Consider the following 14,694-nt stretch of genomic DNA (forward strand, 5'->3'; position numbering starts at 1 on the left):
ATACACACACACACACACACACACACACACACACACACACACACACACACACACACACACACACACACACACACACCTCTCAAGGACCTTGCTTTCTCCTCTCGACCTACCCTGCACATCTTTCCAAGCGACTCATTCAGTGTGTGCACATTATAAGCAACAGGGGAATGTTTGTAAACTATTTCTGAACGTCACTGATCACTTTTGGCCTTCAGAAAAAATGTGGAATTACTAGAAGATAATTTTAACGGTTGAGGAGCACTAACTTGACTGGGTTATAACATCCTAATATGTAGATTTCATCCATTTCCATGGTCCAGTTGTCTACTAGAAGCATTCATCAGTAGTGTCATTTCCAGAAAAGAGTTAGCTCTAGTTCAGCAAAAGGCAGGAGGCCTGGAACCTAACCACCATCACTGAGGAAACCCACCTGCAAGCTGTTGTCATAGAGACCAGCAGCCCCTGAAAGCCTGGCCCAGAGGCCTCACACACCAAACAGGATGCTTCGCCCCAGAGGCCCTAAGGCCTCTGAAAGGCGAAGACATTTGAGCGACAGCCTCAGCTGGCAACAAGACCAGGCTCTGAATAGCAGCATCTATCTTCTGAGAGAGATGGGACCCACCGGTTTCCTGCTGAGAGAGGAAGAGCCAGAAACCAAGAATTTCCGAGTAAAAACAGCACTACCCCCTTCCCATTGGCCTCTGCCCCAGTCCCTTCCCTCCACACCAGCAGGGTCTCTCTGGTTTTCCCCAGAACCAACTGTGGGCTTAGCCACGCTCATAGCCACTGAAAACCCTATCTGTCTAAATCCAAAGACACTTCCTCCCCTGATCCCCGGACTTTGAAAAATGTGCAAATAACAGAGGGAAATAGTATTTACCAGGAAAGTTTCTTTGTTGGGTGTTAGGGCTTTGAATTACACCCCAATGTTACACAATGGTGGCCCTTAATCTTAAGGCTTCAAAATGTCAGAGATTGTATACAAATATTTAGTTTGCAATATGCACATTCTGGATCCCTAGTTAGCAGTCACTAGCCCTCTAAATCAAACAAATGGAAAAATCCTACAATCTGCTGACATACTGTAAATATTTGCTAAATAAATGTCAGTGTTTCCTTATTCTAAATCAATAGCAAGGCCCCATGAAACTATAGTTTAAATGGGGAGGCTTTGGAAAGGTCTTAATGAATAAGACTCCCTTTTTTGTTTTACTCAAAGACCAAAGAATATTTTATATTTACACTTCATTTTCATAGGTCCAAAATCAGCCTCCACAACACCTCCTAGTGGTGGATATAGAACATATGAAAATAGGGCCACACGTTTTACAGTACTGGATACTGCTTGTTTAAAACACCTTTTATTTTGCTCCTTATAAAACATACTGAAGTTAGTCAACTTTTATGTAGTCTTGGTTGTATAAAATTAGTTCTCTTAAATGAAGTTAAATTTGAAATTTTAAAAAAATCTAAAGTGAACTACATTACAAATAGTATTTAGCTTCACTCCAGGGTAAATTTTGTCCGAAATTAACCATTTAGAGAGGTCCAGATTTTAAACTTAGGTTTACTTTTAGCTGAACACAGGTGATTTAAAAAGTAACTTTATTTATAAGGCAATAAACAAGGCCAAGAATAAGAAGTGAAAAATTAGCCTGGAATTCAGTGTCAACAGTTAAAATTCTCCAATAGAATCTGGTCAATAATAAAATCAGTTTGGAGTCACCTAACCCAAATTGCCACTTCAAATCTCTTTTAATCTAGATACATGTCAACTTAGTTTTGCTATATCGCTAAAGATTAACTGGCATTTTATTTTTCTTTCAAAAGGTTTTTCTAGGAAATCCTCATGTTTGTGATTGTCCCACATTTCTGAAAGAACAGGAACTATGTAAACATATATGCTGGTGAGTGACTTTCTTTTGTTTTGGAAGTACTGAGACTTGAACTCTTGGTCTCAGGTTTGCTATACAGGAGCTCTACTAAGGAATCATGTCTCTCTTCTTACTCAGGTGTGTACCTGGACAGCATTCCATCTATTTTTTTTTTTTTTTACTTTTTGTCTTAGTTAAGATGAAAGACATCAGCCACACTCAGTTGAGAAGTGACTTTTTAATAAAATCTTCACAGGAAATCAGCTTGATATGTCACATAATTTGCTTTTTTGTGGTTTGAACAAAGGAAGACTAAATAAATTTAGTGTTAGGAAGATATAAAGTTAAGATTGCCATAATTTACCGGTATTTTCTTTGGTATTTTATTTCATTCTGAAAACGGCAAACAACTTTAATTTGAAAAGATTTCATAATAATGTTTTTAATAGAAAGAAAACAATTTCTATATTCTCACTATGTACTCAACTGTGACATCTATTAATAACTTAAAAAAACTAAAAAAAAAAAAAAAACAACCTTGATTCATACCACTGATAGCTCTGTGGTTCATTCTAGGGCATTACTGTTCTTTCAATTTTTCTCTCTCTAAAACCACATTTTCTCAAAATCAAGTATTCTGTTTCCACTTATAGGTATAGAAATATCCATGCTAGCTTATGTTGGTCAAGTTTCTAAAATGCTTTCTTTTCAATGAATGTTTGGTTTGAGGTAAAGTCAGGACTCAAAGAACTCAAATCTGAAATTTCCCTCTCGTGTCACAATCTATTTACATTGTGATTAAGCCCTAGAGATGTCTCCCACATTTTAAACCCAATTCAGTTCATGTCCTTACTTACCAAGCTTTTAGTAACTGCTAACATGGGCTATTTTCTCTAACTAACATAATGATAAAATAGTCAAAACTTACAGATTTTTCCATTTTCATTTTTGTCAAGGAATGATCATTCTGATTTTAATGTACTGTAGCTCCTTTAATATAGTATTTTAACCATAAACTAATTGGAAATATAATTCAATTATTCAATATGCTACTCACTTAATTTTTTGACTTTTTTATTATCTTTAACTAGTTGTATGGAGTTGCCATGAAGCGAATACAGTGTACCCTTTCGACATTCTTTCCCAACCCTTCCCAACTTACCCCTTCCCTCACTTTTCTTAAATTTTAGTTATGTATTGATTATTTTTGCCATTTAACAAAATGCATCTCAATCTGTGTATCCTTCAACATCTTCATCCTCCTTCAATCCACCACTTTCCTTATTTTTCTCATCTGTGATATACACAATGAATTCTTGCTTTCATTCCCCCACTTCTGTGCTTCATTCTTCTACTCCTCTCACCTTGGACTCAGCCTTGCCCTCTTAAAACTACCCATTTCCTGGTATCTAATTTGTTGGTATTTGACTTAGCCACCCTAAAGAATTATACTATGTGAAGCTATGTGCATATGATCATATAAAATAATATTTATCCAAATGAACTCCAAGAAATGGAAACAAGAGGATTTCTTTCTTGCTTGCTGCTTTTATTTTCTAATTTTGTTAAGTTTATCTGTTTTGGGGAGAGCAAGGAGGATAGCACAGAAAAGGTGGGACAAAAGCTGAACAAATGAAGCAGTGATAGTCTCTAGACACTATGTTGAAAATGAACTAAACAAATTATGGTTGGGAATGGGTAAAAACTGGGAGAAAGTGAGGGAAAGGGTAACTGTTTATAAAGAAATGTGCTCATTACCTGACCTGTATAATTGTAATCTCTCTGTACATGATCTTTACGATAACTATATGTATGCATATATAGAAAACCAGAAAATAACAAATAAAAAGCAAACAAAAGAAAGAATTATACTATTTGAGATCTCCATAGAGTCTATTAAACTCCACTTACTTGATTTGTAACCAATTATATACCACCTAATGAGTTTACTTGTAGATTTATAGGCACATTATAGCTACCACAAATGAAGGAAAATGTGCAACTCGTGTTTCTCTGCATCTGGCTTTCTTCACTTAATTTAATATCCAAGTCTTTCCATTACCTTACAAATGGTACAATATCATCCTTTCTGAATAGATGAGTAGAATTCCATTGTGTATATGTAGTACATTTTCTTGATCCATTCATCCATTGAGGGGTATCTGAACTGATTCCATATCTTAGCTATGGTAAATAAGCCTGCAGTTCACATGGTTGTGCTGGTAGCTTTACTGTAGCCTTGTTTGTATTCTATGGGATAAATGCCCAGGAGTGGAATTGCTGGGACAGAGGTCTGTGTTTAGTTTTTTGAGGAAGCCTCTACACTGCTTTTCAGAGTAAACAAGTTTACATTCCCACCAACAGTGTAATAGAGTTCCTTTTTGGCCACATTAGTTTTCTTGATATTGGCCCTTCTGAGGTAAGGTAGAATCTCAGTACAACTTCGATTTGCATTTCCTTTAGAAGTTATTTTATTTTAATGAATTTAGAATATTAATATTTAGAATATTTAATGGTATTTAGAATAATAATTTTATCAAACAGTAAAGTAGTAGATGTATTAAGAAAATCCCTTCACTTGCAGAAAAGTTTAAAGGAAGTACTATGAATACTAGAATTCCCTCACTGTCCTTTTATGGGTCAGGAACTAGAGTGGCTCAAGTAGTGTATGTGATAAGAAATACATGGACTTTCTGTTTAATCTTTATACTACAGATATCTTTTGTTTCCATATTGTGCTTCTTTTGCATATACTTACTCATAATTTTAACTACAACAGAAAAGTGTTGAATTTTAGGCTTATTCATAACACGTTCAACAATGCAAATCCCATAGTTTTCTAATCTACAAAAATTTGATCCATTCATCTACTGAGGGGCATCTGGGTTGGTTCCATATCTTAGCTACGGTAAATAATGGATCAAGAAAATGTGGTATATATACACAATGGAATTATATGCCTCCATCAGAAAGAATAACATTGCCCCATTTGTTAGGAAATGGAAAGACTTGGAAAAAATTATATTAAGTGAAGTAAGCCAGGCCCAAAGAAACATAGGTCCCATGGTTTCCCTTATTTGCAATAACTAGTATAGGTCAAGCAGAAAAGGTCAGATAAGTTGATGTCAGGGGAATGAACCCCAAGGTAAGTATTTAAATTGGGGGGGGGGTGTTTCCTTTCATGCAATTGTTTCTAACATATTTATAAGATGATTTCTATGTTGCTTTGTATGTACCTCCCCCACAATACAACCCATGCTTTCACTGTATTTGATGTAGGTATAATTTGTGGAGGGGAAGGGGAAAAAAAATCGTTTTACTAGGGATACAGGTGGACCCATTGCAACAATGAGATGTACAAGTCATTATGTTGAAAAACAAACTTTACAACTTTGGTGGGGGGGAGGGGAGGACTAAGTGGAGGGAGGGGAGGAGTATGAGAAGGGATGGGAATGGGAAACAACGAGGAGGCAATGATGCTTGATAAGAAATGTACTTGTTATCTTGCCTATGTAATTGTAACTCTTCTGTACGGTATTCTCATAATAAAAAAAATTTTTGAAACATTTTGAACTATGTAAAAGTGTTTTAATTTTTTTCTATTTGTTAATATTAGGGTCTTGTTGAAAAAATTCAAGCTCCCAAGGAATCATGAATGTAAGTTTTTAGTATTTCATTTTTTAATTTGAACTTAGCAAATATAATTTTTAAATTCTAAACATATTCTGAATTTTTGTGTTTATTTTTCTAGGCAATCTTTTAACTAGCTCTCTCTCCCAGTTAGCTATATTTCAAAAAGTTGGAGCCAGGTGCTGGGAGCTCAAGCCTATAATCCTACCTACTCAGGAGGCTGAGATTTGGGAATCAGATTTCAAAATCAGCCCAAGTAAGGAAATCCATTAGACTCTTTTTTCCAATTAACTACCAAACGGTCAGAAATTGAGCCATGGCTCAAAGTCATAGAGCACTAGCCTGGTCCACAAAAGCTCAGGGACAAACAGCACCTAGGCCCTGAGTTCAAGCCCCAGGAGAGGCAAAAAGAAATGAAAAGAAAAAATTTGGATATTTTTCTTAACAAAACATATTCCATTTTTAAAATCAAAGTCAAAGGTGCTTGATAAAAGCAACAATAAATCAATAGCCAGTTTTTAAAATAGAAAAAAGATTTCCCTCTAAGGGGGTAAACTTGTTCAAAATATTCTGTATGCATTTGTGGAATAACTGCAACGAACTCCCCCTTGGGCTAATGTATGCTAACAAAAAATAGTAAGCAATAATGATGCTCTCCATGTTTTCAGCAAAGATTTACAGTGCTTTTTGTATCTAAAACTTTTTAAATTGTAAACTAAGTGCACTTTTTACATCCAAAAAAGCATGGCACATAATTTCATTTAAAAATGCTTTCTGATTAAATTTGTTTGGGAAGAGTAAAAGACCTACAAATACATAGGTCTTCTTGAATAAAATTAGATTATTTTTAAAAAATCCAAAATGAGCTATCTTACACAAGGTAGTTAGCTCTGCTTCAGGGTGAATTTCATTAGAAATGAACCATTTAAGGAGATATAGTTTATTATATTGGTGCACTTGGCACTATTAGAGATGAAAGTAGTTTTTATGTCACAAGTACTTACCATACTTTTGACATAGTGGCAGAATATTAAATTTCAGTGTCCACAAAAAATAAAGGAGGAAAATAGTTTTATTCTATGTATTTATACTAACATATTTTGTAATAATACTGTCATTATGAGAGTTCCCTGAAGTTGGTTTGACCCACTAGATACACATAAGAATTGCATTCTAGGAAGTAGGGCTGTGGCTCAAGCGGTAGAGCACTCGCCTTGAGCTGAATTGCTGAGGGACAGCGCCCAAGCCCAGAGTTCAAGCCCCATGACCGACCAAAAAAAAAAATGCATTCTAAAACAGCAGCTTCATATGTTATATTTTATGTTGTATTTCCCTTTCCATTACTTGCAGATGAAAACTATTCTTTTTGCTAACATGACTAGGGAATGTTTTAAGTATTTACAATTCTATGTATTAATTTTAAAACTGTATACTTCCTACTGACTTTAAATTATGAGTAAAATTAATTAAAATGTTAGTTAAAATAAAAATTTCCCGTAGTTATATTAAGAAGAGGTGTTAGGTGTTAACTCCTTAGTTAACTAAGATAACATTTAGTAACACTTCTGCTTCAGAGAACGTAGTTACCGACAATGCCATCATAATCCACAGTAAAGTCAAAAGTAGACATTTTAATGACCTCGATATTGTTTAAAATGAAAGCTAAAGCAAGCATATAAAAATTAAGTCAAAGAAGCTAGAAAGATTATATTTAAGTGCAAAGGGCATGTTATTACTAATGGAGAAAGTATGTTCTCTACATCAGATACCCTTCTAAAAGGAGCCTACAACAATAACTTATATTCTATTGTTGTAGATAAGAAACCTAAGATTCTATTTTCTTTTTTGAAAACCTACCAAGGCAATTATACAAGAATTTTATTGTGAAAACATCAGTTTGGGAATGCTGAGCATTCTTTTTCCCACAAATGTATTCCTAACAACCCTAAATTTATCACCTAATAAATTTCTTCTAAGTACCATAAGCAATAGACACCATCTGTTCTTTTTAAAATTATTTATGGATAAAATAAAGCTCACATTGAAGGAAATAGTTTCAAATTCTCATATACAGTTAACTTTTTTTTGGGGGGGGGGGGTCCAGTCGTGGGGCTTGAACTCTGGCCCTGGGCACTGTCCCTCAGCTCTTCAGCTCAAGGCTAGCACTCTACCACTTGAGCCACAGCACCACTTCCAGCTTTTTTCTTTTTGCTTATGTGGTGCTGAGGAATCGAACCCAGGGCCTCAGGCATGCAAGGTAAGCACTCTATCACTGAGCCATCTTCCCAGCCCCTATACAGTTAACTTAAGTGTATATGTGTGCCAGCCTGAGGCTTGAACTCTGTGCCCAGACACTGTCCCTGAGCATTTTTTTTTTCTCAAAGCTATCACTGTATGACTTGAACCACAGCTCCATTTCTGGCTTTTGGGGTAGCTTATTGACAGACTTTCTTGTCAGGCTGGCTTCCAATGTTCAAATCTCAGCCTCCTGAGTAGCTAGGATTACAGGCATGAGCCACCAGCATACTGTGTCAAGATAGTCTATTAGAATACTATGTTCTGCTTTTATCAGAGAATCTCTATCATTTTAATTTTCAATACTATCTAAACTGTATAATTTAGAAACACCAATAGTAAATCTTCCACTGAATAAGTATTTAAAAATTAATTTAATTTTTTTCATGATTAAGCTAAATTTTAATGTAGTTCTATTTTTTATATATTTTGTATATGCATCTTTAATCAGATTTTGGGGATATACACCTTAAAATTTTTATTTTTGTTTTCTATATGAATTGTCAAATTCATCTTTCAGCCACTTTTGCTGGCTTACAATAATTTAAAAAATATATCAATACTTTTTAGATTTTTTTAAATCTAGAATTTTTTCAGTTTGAGTTTTGCATCCATATTTATTGCTAATGAAAATTGATACATAGAAATACCTTTATAATTTTAGGATGAAAGGCTAAGTCATGTAAAATGGGAAGAATGCCAGATATAAAATCATAGTAATCTGAGATGTAGAAGACACTTTGTTGAAAAACGAACTTTACAATTTAGGTGTGTGGGGGTGGGTGTAGTTGTGGAGGTGAGAGGGAAGAGATGGTAGGGAAAAACAAAAGAGGAGGCAACAATGCTTGATAAGAAATGCACTCATTACCTTGCTCATGTAACTGTAACCCCTCTGTATATAGTATTTTCACAATAAAAAACTTGTTAAAAATCATAGTAATCTATTCATCTCTAACAAATAAAAAGTAGTTTCCATTCTCCCATCCACCTAACATTCCTATATAGGAATGATTTTAAATACAAAAATAAAGTACTTAGAAAGTTTTTTCTGGTGTTACTAGCTCATTTCTATTTTACCTCAAAGAAAGAAAATATTTTCACAACTCATTAAGACAACTGAATGGCAATACGAAAAAAAATTCACTCAAACCAAATACTACCCTCCAACTTATACCAACACAACTTCACATTGTTCCCATCCCAAGGAATTTAAAACAATAGAACAACCAGGAGAAAACCCTTAGAAAGGGTAACACTACTCTGGAAAAAAACAGAAGAAGAAGACACTTTTTTAAAGGATTAAAAGAATATGAATAAAAGGAAAGAAATAGATTTAATAGCACACAAAAATCAAATAGCAAAATGTAATAAATGCATAGATAAAATAAGCTTAGGAATGCATTTCAAAGAAACATAATCTCTATAAGCTTTAAGACAAATTTGTTCTTTCATCCAAAAAAAAAATTACCAAAATACAGTCCACACATAAAAGAAGGTAACGGAAGACAGACTTTAAAATTCCATTAGTGTCAAAATGAGTTGAAATTTGAATGAAACTGTCACTGAATAAAATTTAATTTGCCTCATATTTATATATTAAAATCTTTTTTTTTTTTTTTTGTTGGTTGTGGGGCTTGAACTCGGCCTGAGCACTGTCCCTCAGCTCTTCAGCTAAAGGCTAGTGCTCTACCACTTGAGCTACAGTGCCACTTCCAGTTTTTTGGTGGTTTGGGGGAGATAAGAGTTTCACAGACTTTCCTGCCTGGGCTGGCTTTGAACCGCTATCCTCAGATCTCAGCTAGGCATGAGCCACCAGCACCCAGCTAAAATCTATTTTTTGTATAGCACATAGTGATGTTAGACAAGGTAAGCTGCCTTGATCTTCTCTTTCAGAATATTTAGTCTCATACATTAACTTTCCCAAAATAATTTCATAAGGCTTTGTTTCTTCCTTTTATTTTCTAATTTATTTATTTTATATTAGAATAGTTTCTAGAAGCATTGGACAGTTCAATGGATATTTCAAATTTTAAATTGTACAATTTTTTCAAGATCAGAAAATAAAAGACAAATAGATAAATCTATCTAAAAACTGCTTCCAGACAGCTTCTCTTATTCAAGTTTATTTTTAAGTATTTCTTCTGTCTTAAAGAATTTTTATTACCAAAGCAAAATCTTTTGTTATTCACTCTACTCTTCTTTTTTTAAGAGAACAGATGTTTCTGTGTCTGTATGATAAATAGCCCTCCTCCCTAAAGTAATGGATAATTAAAATATGATACCCTCCCACCTGCCATACCTCCTCAGACAAGGAATAGAGGTTTCAGTATTGAAATACAACTATGACATTTTCATTTTTTAGTGTTTAAATTGGGGACATTTCTAGGGGTTTTCTTTATCTTCCAAGTAATAAAGCACTTACTACACATATATACATATTAAAGAATATAAGATGAATTGAACTTGGAGGACTTATTTAGACTACTTATTTAAATTACTGTGTTAGGGAGAAGAGGAGGGAAGCGGGAAGGAGCATGTGAATGGGCCAGGGAATGAAGGATTTAGAATGTTCTAATTAAAATATGGGCCCTTAGAGCATAATTATTTATAAGGACATCAGAATGGAGAAAATTCAGAATTCAAAGACTATACATCCCAAGTGTACAGCAATACTCTGCCTAACAAATTATTCTGAACACTACTGACAAAATGTGTAGAAAGAAAGAAAGAAAGAAAGAGAGAGAGAGAGAGAGAGAGAGAGAGAGAGAAAGAAAGAAAGAAGAAAAGCAACAAGCATAATAACATGCTACTAGGACATTTGTCAAAGATACAAAGTATATAGAGGAAAATAGGTACAGTTTTGTTCTCCTATTACTCATTCATTTATGTACATATCTAGCAAATATAAACCATCAGATACCATTTTTTTCTTTATGTACTTGTGTCCCCATTGCTTTTTTTTTCTTTTTTCTTTTTCTTTTTTTTTGTGCTGGTACTAGTGAACTGGGAGCCTGGGTCTGGGCACTATTCTTTAGCTTTATTTGTTCAAGGCTAGGGCTTTACCACTTGAGCTACAGCCCTACTTCCTGCTTTTTGGTGATTGATTGCAGTCTCACAGACTTTCCTTCCCTGATGCTAGCTCTCACTCTCCTGAGTAACTAGGATTACAGGTGTGAGCCACTGACAGCTTCTTTTCTAATATTTTTATGTTGTCAAATACAGAATATGTGTGTGTATATATATACATATACATACACACACATACATATATATTGAGCTGAGGACCAAACTCAGGGCCTTATACTTGCTAGGCAAGTGCTCTTCCACTGAGTTCAATCTCTAACCCCAAACATGATTTTGATATCTACCCATAAATGCACTGTTTGCACTGACTTTCTTTAGCACATAAAAGATAACTTCCATTCTCTTTTTTCTCTTTTTATAAATGACTCCTTTCTGACCTTTTAGCTCTGAAAGGAACACGAAGACATGGATCAATGTCAGAAGGACAATCCAACAAATACTTTTCCTGATACATGAAGGAAAATTCTTTTGACTTAATTCCATATTATTACATGTCTATATTTCTAATTCTTCCACTGAATTTTAATACTTTGAGGGGCTTTGTTGCTGTTGTTTTTCACTAGTTGCTTTCCAGCTGGGTCTTCTGGAAGGAGAAATAAATGACTTGCTGCGAGGGATACATCAAGTCCCTACTCCCCTACAGAGAAGAAGTGCAGTGACAGAAGAAGAGGAAGATGGGTCCCTGGCTCAGAGGGACATTGGCTCAGAGGATATCTGCTCCATTTGTCAAGAGGTGCTTTTAGAGAAAAAGCTTCCTGTTACCTTCTGCAGGTGAGAGACTTTTGTCCTTGGATTCTAAAACTTATGAAAACTTGCCAAGAGCCAGTATTTCACACTTGAAATCCTAGTTACTACGAAGGCTGAGATCTGAGGTCATGGTTCAAAGCAAGCTGGGCAAGAATCCTTGAGTTTCTTATACATTGATTAGGGGGAGGGGGAGCAGAAGGGGAGGCTTTAGCTATGGTTGTTTTGTACTTTTTTCCTGTTTTATGTTTCCTAACATAAAACACATATCTGTGAGAGGCCCTGTTCTTTAAAGACTTCTGGGCTGCATTTTGAAGTTAATAGTTACAAATAGTTTTCTGAAAATGAAGATCATTTTACTTTAAAATTTTTAAATTATCTTTAGGGTTTTGTTTAAATTATATCTTCAAACCTGAATAGTTGAAATTTTTACTTATGCAAGAACATTTATTGAGAGATTCAAGTTCAGGGTATTTTTAAGTTTAACTTTGAAATTGAGTAGTCAATGTGCTACCAAACATTTCTGCTATTTTTCTCCTGATTACTTATTACAATTTTCATACAAGTTGCTGTTTTTCATGTGGTTTCTTCCATGTTTATTGTAAGGTTAACTATTTTCTCAAACACCTTTCTTCCTACCAGTTATTTCCTGTGCATTTTCAGATGCCATATACTTTTTAGAAAAACAGGCATTGGAATAGGAAAAAGTTTATGTTTGGAATGCTGATAAACCAAATTCATAGATTCATAGATTTCTGTGTGTGTGAGAGCTTATAATCAAGTGATATATATAAAATCAGTTGAGTCTACTTTTTTTGGGGGGGGGGGGGTTCCGATCATGGTGCCTGAATTCTAGGCCTGGGCGCTGTCCCTCAGCTCTTCAGCTGAAGGCTAGCGCTTTACCACTTGAGCCACAGCACCACTTCCAGATTTTTTCTTTTTGCTTATGTGATGCTGAGGAATCGAACCCAGGGCCCCGTGCATGCAAAGCAAGCGCTCTACCACTGAGCCACCTTCCCAGACCCAGTTGAGTCTACTTTTATACAGAAGCAAAATGTTAGTAATGTTATTTACATAAGTACAAGTGTATACAAAATATGTGTGTGTGTATATATATATATATATATATATATATATATATATATATATATAAAACTTCTCTGTGTGAAGATGGTAAACTTGCATTTTCTTTTTGATAGATTTGGCTGTGGCAATAGTGTTCACATAAAATGCATGAAGATCTTAGCTAACTACCAAGATGTGCCATCCAAAATTGCCATGCTAAAATGTCCTCTGTGCAGGAAAGAATTTGCTCCACTAAATGTTATTTTGGAGGAATTCCAAAACTCTAGCAAACTTGTGGCTGCAGCTGAGAAAGAACCACTAAGCAAACACCTTGGAATTCCGTGCAATAACTGCAAACAGTTTCCAATTGAGGGGACATGCTACAAGTAAGTGGCACCCCGTAAAATTACATGCAATTTTTTCTTACCCTTACAAAACTTCGACTATTAGAGTACTATTCTTTGTCCTACTTTCTTCTTCCTTCATACCCAGAATTTGCCTAGGCAATGACAGCTTATTTAATATTTCCAAATAAGAGACTTTATTTTATCTTCTTTTTACAAGAGTTGAGTATGAGTCCAGCACAGGCTTTCTTGCTTTGGCCTACTGGAGTTTCTAGGATCACAGTGAGTAAATTTCTTTGGTCAGCCAATGAGGTCTTTACCAAAAACTCATATATTAATGCAAAGTGATATTAACTAGAATGACATAATTTTTCATCACTTTCCTCTTACTCCAAATTGTAATAAATACGTTTCATTTCATTTCAGTCTTTACTCAGCAAGATAATTACCAGATCAAAAAGGGTTTGCTGCTTTTATTAATACACCCAAACTATCCCACAATTAACCAAAGTAAATATTAATTGCTAGGGCTAGGAACTGGTATATCCTTAATGAAATATCCCTTATTATGAAATTTTAAATAAGTTATTTCCTGAGTATTTTTTCCTGTCCTGGTGGATTGTTCATTTTCCAATATGTTATCCCCAACCCACTGTTTAACTTCTCTGTTGAGAATACCTTCTCATTACTTTTCCTCTAGGAGTTTGGCAGTTACTCATCTGTATCTCATCCCATTTCCTCAAATTAAAGACTACTTGCAAAATTTGTAACTCCAACTTTCCTCAAATCCTGACAATCTTCAGACTGAGAAAATATTTCTGTTTTAAGAATATATTAAATAGAAAGCAAAATAAACTAGAAGGACTCTAAGATTTCCCTCTTTAAAGATTTATGATACCACTATTTTATAGTTTAGGTTAGATTTTTTAACTGTATACATTATATTTCAGCGAATAGAGATTTTTAACTTCATCTAGCCTAGCATACAATGATAAATTGCAACATTGCTCTGACTCTTTGATGTTAAGACTCTTCCCTGTGTCTATAAATAGTCACAATGAATAAATTAGCACTTACTTCTTCTAAAATGTCTCAGGCAGATTTTTCTTTATTTCTCATGAAAATAGCCTTCTTTAATAATTTAAATTAGAAGATGACCTCATTTGACTGCTGCTCAAGGTTTTGGTTTTTGATGAATTCTACAGCAAGAAATTAAAATCTTTGGCTAGTGGCAAAATCTATAAATGATATAAACTATTGTATGAAGTTTTTTCTTAATTTATCAGTAGTTTTTATTGATATTAGTTGTGTAGTTAGCTTTTTCCATTCCTTGGGAGGAGAAAGGAAATATAATTCCATTTTCCAGAATGTAACACTTGCTAATCAAGAAACAGAACATCTAATAGGCTGTAGATCCTATAGGAATTTAGAGAAAGACATAACATGCTTCAAAGCAAATTTAGTCAGAAAACTAAGGAAATAACGAAGAGGTATGCGGTAGGCAAAATAACAGTTTCCCAAATTTTCCCACAACTTTATATCCAAAGCCTGAATGTCAGGCTACAGGTCATAGGGGAATAAAGATGGCAGATGGAGTTAAGGTATTCAAAACAAGCAGCCAAGGTCTGGGAAGGAGGATATCCTCATTTAACAAGATA

At 34.6% G+C, this 14,694-nt stretch overlaps 1 protein-coding gene across 1 annotated transcript in view; it reads left to right on the plus strand.

Annotated features, from left to right (window-relative positions):
• Nucleotides 1-500: 500 nt before the first annotated feature.
• Nucleotides 501-14,694, plus strand: part of Zswim2 (zinc finger SWIM-type containing 2) — a 29,349-nt gene continuing 15,155 nt past the window's right edge. Inside the window, exons 1-5 of the mRNA XM_042688391.1 lie at nucleotides 501-668; nucleotides 1,831-1,907; nucleotides 5,491-5,531; nucleotides 11,447-11,654; nucleotides 12,827-13,078. Coding sequence (XP_042544325.1) covers nucleotides 501-668; nucleotides 1,831-1,907; nucleotides 5,491-5,531; nucleotides 11,447-11,654; nucleotides 12,827-13,078 — 746 coding nt within the window. The remainder of the gene's footprint in view (nucleotides 669-1,830; nucleotides 1,908-5,490; nucleotides 5,532-11,446; nucleotides 11,655-12,826; nucleotides 13,079-14,694) is intronic.

This window comes from Dipodomys spectabilis, unplaced genomic scaffold, assembly GCF_019054845.1.
Source record: "Dipodomys spectabilis isolate Male_0828 unplaced genomic scaffold, ASM1905484v1 ptg000115l, whole genome shotgun sequence".
NCBI classification, from domain to species: domain Eukaryota; kingdom Metazoa; phylum Chordata; class Mammalia; order Rodentia; family Heteromyidae; genus Dipodomys; species Dipodomys spectabilis.